Below are 10,097 nucleotides of genomic sequence, written 5' to 3' on the forward strand. Positions count from 1 at the left end.
AGTTGGGTGGGGGGAGTTTTGGGGGCGGGGCTTACACACCGTCCTGAGCTCTGATAGGTCTGTGGCTGGACATGTGAGACCTGAGCCACAGGCAGAGCCTCCTGCTTGGCCTTAGGTCCAACGTCCCTCCCTGTGGTGACTCCACCCTGTCTGGAGGCCACGGAGGCGACCCTGGTGAGGAGGCTGGAGGAGGTGCTGGAGGAGGTGCTGGAGGAGGTGCTGAGGAGCGCGGCGGTCGAGCCGTCCTGACCACAGTCCCCCCCCCTGGTCAAGGCCACCGCCTGGGCGTTTCCCAGGGTGCTCGGCCTGGCACCCACGATCTGCACGGGGATGTGCGGCGGGTTCAGGGGCTGGGAGGAGCCACTGGAGGGAGGTGGGGCCGGCAGGATGGGGGGAGGGTTTCGTGAGGGCAGCTGCAAAGGAAGACGTAGACCCTGCAGGGTTTTGGGCTGGATGGGAACCGGTCCGTTGCTGGACTTGTCGGCGGCCGTCAGCAGGGCCTTCTGCAGGGGTTGGACCACCAGCGTCTGAGCGCTCAACGACGGTTTGATGAAGCTGTGGCTCTGAGACGTCGCTGCCGCCTTGGACGCCAGGACCAGGGTGTGGGCCGATGCCGAGGCAGTTGCTGAGGGGGCGGGGCTTCCCGTGGCCACGGTCTGGGGTCCATGAAGCAGGAGCTGAGAGAAAGGGATGGAGGCAGAGGAGCACGGAGTGGAGGAGGAGGAAACTTTCTGGTTGGTGGGATGAGGGTAGGTGGGGATTTTGATGTGAGGCGGGTGAGGAAGAGGTGAGTGGCCCAGCTTGGTGGGTGAATGGTGGGGGGGCGGAGCCACAGAGTGGTCTGCTGGGAGACGTTGGGAGACAATTAAACACAAACCTTTAAAGTCAGTCACAGAACAATCCTCCAAATGTTAGCCTCTGTTAGCCACGTGGGGAGATTAGCTCCCCCTACTGTCATTCCGTTGGCCTTTTTTAAATGGTTTCTTTTGGGCTAACTTGATAAGGCTAATAAAGAGCCAGCTTTGGGCTAGCTTAAGGCTATATTTTAGCTGTTAGCTAAGTAGCTAAGTCTACCTGTGTTGCTCCTTTCTTTGACTTCAGTCTTAACAGCGCCATCCTTAGGACTGGACAGGCCTCGCAGTGCTAAGTTGTGCACCTGCAGACAGACAGATCAGATTAACCCTTTCTCCTGAGTCTTCACCTGCTCACGTTTAATGTCCACACACCTGCTCGTGATCTGATTGGCTGCTGGATGAGGGAGTGGGCGGCGGCTCTCGCTGCTGCGTTGCGGCCTTTTGGGCGACGCTGCCGCTGGGCATGAAGATGAGCTGAGGAGAGATGGGAGTCTGCAGGGAGCGGTTGACCTGCGGGAGGACAAGAGGTCAACAAAGGTCAGAGCTGAGAAAACTGGAGTTGAACCTCCGTCAACAGTTGTTGTTATACCATGATGGAGGGGCAAATGTATTTGCCCCGGACAAGGGTAAAACATGAAGTTTGTCCCCTGAGAGCTCCTGTAAGAACCTGCTGATCCAACACTGAAGGATTTGACAACAACGATAACGACAACAATAATAATAATAACAACAATTTACACCTCCCCAGTTGACCCCAACGGCCCACCCAACAGGGGGAGCTGAAGTAGCTTTTGTCTTTGTCACACCCAGAAAATACATTTGCTGTACTTCCCACCACCACCAGTGGGTGCTGTACTCTTAGATCAGAGGTTGTCTAACAGAACTCTTCAACCTGGACCATGACCTGGACGACTGAGAATCTTCATAGACAACAATCACAGCAACAATCACAGCAACATTTTAAAAAAATCATTACAACCACAATAACGACACGGTGGTTTCCCGGGGACTCAAACCCAGGACCTTCTGTGTGAGAAGGACTCACTTTGATGAATTCACTTTGAACATTTACAGACCATAATACTCCACATGTGTGGTCCAACCTGAGGTCCAACCTTCAGTGTTCTGATGGAACTCACCCTCAGGTACATGTGACCCTGTCCTGCTGCTGCTCCACTCAGAAGAACTGATTGGCTGATGGCGGAGGTTGCAGAGGCTCCACCCACTGGACGACTGCTGGGGGTGGACCCCGACCCAGAGGTTACACCCACCTGGAAAATGACAGTTACAATCTTGAACCTTGACCCTGTCCTGTGATGACTGGAGCTCAGGTCAGATACCTACAGAGGAGGAAGAGGAGGAGGAGGAGGAGGAACCACTGCTGCTGGATGATGTGGACTGACGAGACGCAGTCAGAGTGGCCTGAGGAGGAGGAGGAGGAGGAGGAAGAGGAGGAAGAGGAGGAGAAGGAGGAGGAGACGTGTTCAGAGGACAAAGATGTTGTTGTTGTTGTTGTGGTTGTTGTTGTTCTGGTGGTTGTTGTTGGTGTGGTGGTTGTTGTTGGTGTGGTGGTTGTTGTTGTTGTGGGGGTGGTGGTTGTTGTTGTGGGGGTGGGTGTTGTGGTGGTTGTTGTTGTGGGGGTGGGTGTTGTGGTGGTTGTTGTTGTGGGGGTGGGTGTTGTGGTGGTTGTTGTTGTTGTTCTGGAGGCTGTTGTTGGTGTGGTGGTTGTTGTTGTTGTTGTGGTTGTTGTTGTTGTTCCGGTGGTTGTTGTTGGTGTGGTGGTTGTTGTTGTTGTTCTGGAGGCTGTTGTTGGTGTGGTGGTTGTTGTTGTTGTGGTGGTGGTGGTTGTGGTTGTTGTGGTGGTGGTTGTTGTTGTGGTTGTTGTTGTGGTTGTTGTGGTTGTTGTTGTTGTGGTGGTGGTTGTTGTTGTGGTGGGGGTTGTTGTTGTTGTGGTTGGTGTTGTGGTGGTGGTTGTTGTTGTGGGGGTGGGTGTTGTGGTGGTTGTTGTTGTGGGGGTGGGTGTTGTGGTGGTTGTTGTTGTGGGGGTGGGTGTTGTGGTGGTTGTTGTTGTTTGTTCTTCTTCACCTGTTGAACAGCAGCCAGACTCTGCAGCTGAGCTGAGTTGATCTGCTGCTGCAGCATCAGCTGCTGGAAGTACTGGGCCGCATGAGGCTGACGCTGGAGGGCCTGAAGAGCCTACAGGGGAGGAGGGGGGAGAGAGGAGTGAGGAAGAGAAGAAGGAGGAGGCTTTGGTGATCAATGGACACACACACACCTGTACGGCCTGTCTCTCATACAGGGACATGGAGTTCATGGCAGAGGGGCGGGACGGCTCAGATACTGGGCTCCCATTGGTTGATCCTCCCTGCTGGTTCTGTTCTCCATTTGTTTCCATGACTGAGATGAGGAGGAGGAGTGAAGGAGATAAAGAAGACAAGATGAAGAAGATGAAGTGAGGAGGAGACGGAGGACAACGTCGGTCTGGTCAATTCATCGTCGTATTGTGAAACCGTCTTAAACCGAACACCGTCTTCTCTCTGAGTTCGTTATGACAACTGAAGCTTACGGCGGTCATTTCTCACAGAAATCTGGGTAAACTGAAGCAGGAGGAGCAGCAGGAGGAGTATGAGCCTCCTCTCTCCTCCATTTTGCTCCTCCTCGGTATAGGAACCTGAGGTTTTGCTCCGGTTCTTACCGCTGCTGCTGCCGCACCTCCTGCCCGGGCGGTGTTCTCACCAGCGGCTCCAGAGCTTCCGCTCTTCATCTGCTTCCTGTTTCTCCTCTCCTCTCTTCTTCTCCCCTCCTCCTGTCTCCTCTCCTCTCTGGTGATGTTGATAACTGGGAGAATAGTGATGCGTTCACGGACTGCTGTTCTTCTTCGTCTGCTTCTACTGGGACACGCCTCCTTTTCTCCGCGTCTTTTCAGACTTCCGGTGCCTGCTGATGACGAAACGGTGGTGGTTGGTGGGGATGAGGGGTGACAGCGTCTGGTTCATCCGAACCTAGAGGAAAAACGATCTTTTCTTCTTGATTGATTTGATTTCATCGCTGTGACCAGTCCAGAGGAGGAGCGGCTCTAGCGCCCCCTCCCTGCGACCGTGCAGAGGAACAAGTGAAAGAGTTCTGATGGATGGATGACGTCAAGGTCGGGTTTTAAAAATTTAATGTGAGTGAAGGAAATCACTCACACACACACACACACACACACACACACACTGAGTGACAGAAGCGTTTTTTATTAAATGACAACAAATAAACAACTAAATTCGACTAAATTCGACTAATTTCGACTTCATTTTCTTTCATACAGTATTTTGATTTGATCCTGGACTTTGATCCTGGTTCGGTTCTGATTGGATCTAAAACTCATACAGTAAATATTTATTAAATATCATATATTTTTAAAAAGTTCCAGCTGTATTACACCGAGGTTGAAGGTTAAAGGTTAAAGGTTAATGATGATACACCGCCAAAAACGACTACCGAACGTCACCATGAGAACATGAGTGTGGCGCCCCCTCGAGTGCAAACACAACACTAACATTGTGACAGACAGCACAGTAACTCCACGAACGTTCATCTGAACCGTCAGTCATCGGTGTGTGACGTCATCAGTGACGTCATCGACGACGGCGTCGCTGTGGTTAAATCTGTATAAACTTCTTCAAATACTCTCTCTTAAATACATGAATATTTTTACTCTTCATCTCAATGACAAATAAATACGTTTCCATAAAGTGCAGCGTGGGAATAAAACGAAGGCGACAATACATCACTGAATATATATAAAATATACTTTGCGTTACACACCACACACTGTACGATGTACTGTGACAGCAGAACACTACACACTATACACACACCGTTAGCCACATGTGCTAGCATCAGGACCTGACGAATGCGACACAACAGTTCCATTCAAAGTTTCCCTGTTCAAACACCAGGGGTCAGTGTGTTGTCGGGATTGCGTTCATTTTTTAAGATAATTAGCAATGCATTTATGGATGTAGTACCATTGGTGGCCACCTGGAAATAGGTCTATATCATATCATTAAATATATTTGTCATGAAAAAAAAACGGTAGGAAGGAAGCTAATCATTTCTGTTGACATTGTTAGGTGCAGTACTACTAATGGCCACCAGCTAGCTACAATTTATCTCCTGAACAAGTAAAACGATAGGTTCAGTATTTTGGCATTATCTAAATTAATTTTGGAAGCCTGGTGGGGATAACATTCAGGGAGCAGTGCCGCTAATGGCCACCAGAGGCTGGTTGCAATAAAACTGGTTCTCTATCTGCCAAAGTGAAATATTCGTCAAATACTTAAATACTAAACGTTTCCCAGGAGACATTTGTTAGACTTACTTTTACGTTGCACGTCTCGATTGTTTATACAACGGTAGCATCTAGGTGTAGGTATTTGACACGTTGGTTTATAGAACTTTTAGCTAGTACTTATAGCTGCAGCGTACACTCCCGTGATTGTTAGTCGGTTATTTCCAACAGAGGTACAGGTATGCTAACCGTCCCCTACACTACTGATCGTGGCGCTAACACCTGAACAAAGTGCATCTAAATATTTACAAGTTGAAGTTTTTGACTTCAACAGGAGAGGGAGCTCTAAACCAGGGCAGCTAAATGTACCTACTCAGTACTTCATAAATTTGGTCTAACCTTATATTTCATTTTCTATGTTGATATATATATATATATTTATATATTTATATATTACACTTTCCCATATTGGAATTAAAATATTAGAGTATTTGTTTTAAGTACTTGTACTTCATGTTATTACTATAAAAGAGTCAAAATCCTACAGTTAGATTTTTAAGCAATACAAATATCTGACCTGCTGTGAAAAAAGTAGGATTTAATGACCTCTAATGGTGAAACTGCAACAGTGCAGAAAATAAAAAATCCACCTCTCTATCCTACGTTTGGATGAAAGGCTACAGCGGTGCATGGAGAATCACTGGGAACAAGTACGCAAAGGGAATAATACGTCAACTCTGTACGACAGGAAGTGAACGACATGAGCGAGCGGCTAACGCTAATTAAAGTGGTTTTTGATTCTTAACGACGACACTTCCTGTGTCAAAGACCCTCCCCTTCCTGTTTAACTCTACACGCTCTCCTGCACGGTCATCGAAGTCACAGCCAGGGGTGTGGTTTCAGCTGCAGGAGGCGGAGCTTCAGCCTTGGCATCCACCAGCGGCACCTTCTCCTTGATGGGTGGAGCAGGAAGTGTCACGCCAGCAGCTGCAGGAGCTTCTTCAATAGAAGACGAGGCAGGAGGAGGGGCGGAGCTAAAGCTGCGGGCGATCTCGTCGAAGGTCTTTCCCTTGGTCTCCGGAACTTTGATGTAGGTGAAGATGAAGAAGATGATGAGGAAGATGGTGAAGATGATGAAGACCCACGGTCCGCACAACTCCTGTGATGTTCAAAGACAACAGAACCTCATTTGGACCCACCCCTGAACGGGAGTGCAAACAGTACCTCTGGTACCGTTTCAGTAGCTTCGTGAACGCTCCGTCTCACTTACCTCCAGTTTAGGGAAACTTATTCCAACCAAGAAGTTGGCGGTCCAGTTGCAGCAGCCGGCCACAGCCATGGCAGCTGGGCGTGGCCCCTGAGAGAACAACTCTGCCACAATGAACCATGGGATTGGCCCGGGCCCCAGCTCAAACATGGCCACAAACACCATGATGGCTGTGATGGCGACGTAGCTCATGGCAGCGATGTTGGACTGAGGACAAGGAGGACAGTTCAAGGTTCACAGAGGGAACACTTCCTGTGATCTTTGACCTACACACAACCAACCAAACCATGAACGGACCAACAGGAGGGAGACGGTCATGACCAGAGCGCTGACGGCCATTCCACCCAGACCCAGGAGATGTAGAGTCCGACGCCCGGCCTTCTCTACCAGGAAGAGCTGTGGGTCAGAGAGACAGAGGGACATGATGTCCACAACACACCTGAACACACACACACACCAAACCCCATGGAGAGAATCAGAGATTTTAGTTCAGACCAAAGTCCATAGAGAAAATCAGAGATTTTAGTTCAGACCAAAGTCCATAGAGAAAATCAGAGATTTTAGTTCAGACCAAACCCCATGGAGAAAATCAGAGATTTTAGTTCAGACCAAAGTCCATAGAGAAAATCAGAGATTTTAGTTCAGACCAAAGTCAGTGGAGAAAATCAGAGATTTTAGTTCAGACCAAAGCCCATGGAGTAAATAAGATGTTATAGTTCAGACCAAAGTCCATGGAGAAAATCAGAGATTTTAGTTCAGACCAAAGTCAGTGGAGAAAATCAGAGATTTTAGTTCAGACCAAACCCCATGGAGAAAATCAGAGATTTTAGTTCAGACCAAAGTCAGTGGAGAAAATCAGAGATTTTAGTTCAGACCAAAGCCCATGGAGTAAATAAGATGTTATAGTTCAGACCAAAGTCCATGGAGAAAATCAGAGATTTTAGTTCAGACCAAAGTCCATAGAGAAAATCAGAGATTTTAGTTCAGACCAAAGCCCATGGAGTAAATAAGATGTTATAGTTCAGACCAAAGTCCATGGAGAAAATCAGAGATTTTAGTTCAGACCAAAGTCCATAGAGAAAATCAGAGATTTTAGTTCAGACCAAAGCCCATGGAGTAAATAAGATGTTATAGTTCAGACCAAAGTCCATGGAGAAAATGATGTGTGCTAAATTGAATGTGTGCTGTGTCTGTGTGTGACTCTTCTAGAACACACTCACAGACACCACAGTAAAGACAGTGTTGACGACTCCAGCTCCGATGGTTGCGTAGATTGGTTGCTTCACACCAGCAGCAGAGAAGATTCCAGTGGAGTAGTAGAAGACCTAAGAAGAGGAGGAATAAAGAAGAGCAGTTCACACCTCACTCAGAGAAAAATAACTCTTTCCTGACGTGACGTCAGACTCACGGCATTGATTCCTGACAACTGCTGCGACAGCTGCAGCATCACCGCAATGAGGAGCGGCTGACGATAAGACGCCGAGCGGAACAGCTCGAGGATGGTCACCTTCTTCTCCACGGCCATCTTAGCGCTCTCTTCCTTCATCTCCTGGAGGTCTTTGCTCACATCCTCACTGCCGCGCAGACGAACCAGAGCTGTCTCAGAGAGAGACGCCGTGGTTACAGTGAGGCTAACACCAGGTGGCAGCACCTGCTCCGTCAACTCAGTTGATGCCTCATAGAACCACACACACATTTCAGTTGTCACACACTTTATAAAAGATATCATTTGGCCACAGTGGTTACCTTTACGCGCCTGCTCCTCCTGTTTGAGGTTGATGAGCAGGAAACGGGGGCTTTCAGGGCAGAAGGGCAGCAGGATACACTGCAGCACAGCAGGGGCCACAGTGAGGGCCAACAGGAGGGGCCAGAGCCTCTGTGAGCCCAGCAGAGCCTCCAGACCAAAGATCTACAGGTGAGAGACCAGGTGAGAGACCAGGTGAGAGACCAGGTGAGAGACCCGGCGACCACAGCTTCTACACACAGACAGTTAATCAATAAAACTGTACTATATTGATCCCATAGATATCCTGTTAACAGGCTGCCCCCTGCAGGCACCAAGCATGTAGTTCCTCTGGGAATCGAACCCAGGACTCTCTGCTTCCGAGGCAAGCGGGCTAACCACTACACTATGGAACCGTCAGGACAAGACAGACTGAGCTCCCCCTGCTGGTCTATTGATGCAACAACCTAATGTTATTCACAGAGTCAGCCCCACCCTCACCTGAGCGATCAGGATTCCCACCACCACCCCCAGCTGGTGCAGAGTTCCAAAGGCTCCTCTGAGGGGAGTGGGCGACACCTCCCCGACATACATGGGTGTCAGGCCGGTGAAGAGTCCGCAGAAGAGGCCGATGACCAGGCGACCAGCGATGACCATCTCATAGGAGGAGCAGATGGTGGAGAAGCCCATGAGGAGCCCACCGATGACGGCCAGAGAGTTGACCAGGAACATGGAGCGACGTCTGAGGAGGAGGAGGAGGAGGAGGAGGAGGAAGGAGTCTTACTGGAGAACAGCAGAACATTTCCTGGTTCCAACCCTAACTGGAGCACCACCAAGTGGAGAGCAGAGAGGTTGCGCTTCGCTGCAGTGGAGATGTGGACAAACTGACCTTCCAAATCTGTTGGCCATGACGCCCACACTGAAGGAGCCCACCATCCCGCCCACACTGAAGATGGCCACAGCAATGCTCCAGACGACGGTGCAGATGTTTGGGCTGATGGACTTCCCATAACGCTCCACCCACGTCTGGTTGAAGAAGGACTTCAGTTTCTGAAGAGGAGAACACAAGGGTTATGGTTAGCTGAGGCTAGCTGGGTTAGGGCTCAAGTTAGCTGAGGCTAGTTAGCGGTGACACCCACCTCCTCAGGAGCGTTGATGACTCCGGTGTTGTATCCAAACTGCAGGGAGCCGATGACGGCTGTGGCCAGAGAGAAGAGGAGGTAACCTGTGACCTGCTTTTCCTGCAGGAGGAAGAGGAGGAGGAGAAGCAGGTTATAAAAAGGGCAAGATACTGAGGCATTACAGCTGAAACAACCACACATTTATGGAACAATCGATCTGACTTTTATTAACGTTGTTCAAAATTATTTAGTCTGTAAATTAAAATTATAAATAGATGAGTTTAAGATGATGAAGATGAAGATGAAGATGATGGTGATGGTGATGATGAAGATGGTGGTGATGGTGATGATGATCTAATGCTTTCTCATTCTTTCTTGTTCCAGCACAGAAAGGGTTAACCTGCAGCTGTGAGCTCATCAATGTTCAGCAGTGTAAAACAGGGCCTTTAGGGGGCAGTATTGAGACTGAGGTGGAGGAGGGTGAGGATCAGCTCAGGGTGAAGATGGTTTGACCTCAATTACAGCTTTGACTCGTTATATTTCTGATCACTTATGACCATGACATTACAACTGTGTTGTAGCACCACCTACAGGAGACGTCCTGTAACTTCAGAGTGACGCTGAAGAAAACACCTTTTACTTTCATTCTTTGTCTCTGCCTGTGATTTGTTTTTTCCTCACAGTGACTCAGGAAATCATGTTCAGGTCACATGACTCCTCAGGCCAGGATCAGTGACAGCAGCTGATTGGTCAGAACGGGTGAGGCTGAAAATGAACAGCACAGGGAAAAAAAACTGGTTCCTCATGAAGACAACAGTCCGACCGACAACGGTCCGACCGACAACAGTCGACAACA

At 49.1% G+C, this 10,097-nt stretch overlaps 2 protein-coding genes and 1 non-coding gene across 3 annotated transcripts in view; all 3 read right to left on the bottom strand.

Moving 5' to 3' along the window:
• The window catches only part of LOC103393814 (polyhomeotic-like protein 1), a 9,852-nt gene extending 4,028 nt beyond the window's left edge, over positions 1 to 5,824 (bottom strand). Inside the window, exons 1-8 of the mRNA XM_017040884.2 lie at positions 3,591 to 5,824; positions 3,130 to 3,251; positions 2,940 to 3,050; positions 2,199 to 2,276; positions 1,994 to 2,125; positions 1,227 to 1,364; positions 1,075 to 1,156; positions 3 to 844 (exon numbers count right to left, since the gene is read on the bottom strand). Of these exons, the coding sequence (XP_016896373.1) occupies positions 3 to 844; positions 1,075 to 1,156; positions 1,227 to 1,364; positions 1,994 to 2,125; positions 2,199 to 2,276; positions 2,940 to 3,050; positions 3,130 to 3,251; positions 3,591 to 3,618 (1,533 nt within the window). The 5' untranslated portion in view covers positions 3,619 to 5,824. The remainder of the gene's footprint in view (positions 1 to 2; positions 845 to 1,074; positions 1,157 to 1,226; positions 1,365 to 1,993; positions 2,126 to 2,198; positions 2,277 to 2,939; positions 3,051 to 3,129; positions 3,252 to 3,590) is intronic.
• Positions 5,825 to 5,826: 2 nt separating this feature from the next.
• LOC103393778 (solute carrier family 2, facilitated glucose transporter member 1-like) overlaps positions 5,827 to 10,097 on the bottom strand; it is a 5,186-nt gene continuing 915 nt past the window's right edge. Inside the window, exons 2-10 of the mRNA XM_017041107.1 lie at positions 9,260 to 9,361; positions 9,010 to 9,170; positions 8,622 to 8,862; positions 8,144 to 8,306; positions 7,806 to 7,993; positions 7,618 to 7,722; positions 6,695 to 6,793; positions 6,401 to 6,604; positions 5,827 to 6,289 (exon numbers count right to left, since the gene is read on the bottom strand). Of these exons, the coding sequence (XP_016896596.1) occupies positions 5,981 to 6,289; positions 6,401 to 6,604; positions 6,695 to 6,793; positions 7,618 to 7,722; positions 7,806 to 7,993; positions 8,144 to 8,306; positions 8,622 to 8,862; positions 9,010 to 9,170; positions 9,260 to 9,361 (1,572 nt within the window). The 3' untranslated portion in view covers positions 5,827 to 5,980. The remainder of the gene's footprint in view (positions 6,290 to 6,400; positions 6,605 to 6,694; positions 6,794 to 7,617; positions 7,723 to 7,805; positions 7,994 to 8,143; positions 8,307 to 8,621; positions 8,863 to 9,009; positions 9,171 to 9,259; positions 9,362 to 10,097) is intronic.
• On the bottom strand, positions 8,464 to 8,536 carry trnap-cgg (transfer RNA proline (anticodon CGG)). The gene has a single exon. It is a non-coding gene; the product is annotated as a tRNA-Pro (tRNA).

The sequence above is a fragment of the Cynoglossus semilaevis genome, chromosome 18 (genome assembly GCF_000523025.1).
Source record: "Cynoglossus semilaevis isolate Cse_v1.0 chromosome 18, Cse_v1.0, whole genome shotgun sequence".
NCBI classification, from domain to species: domain Eukaryota; kingdom Metazoa; phylum Chordata; class Actinopteri; order Pleuronectiformes; family Cynoglossidae; genus Cynoglossus; species Cynoglossus semilaevis.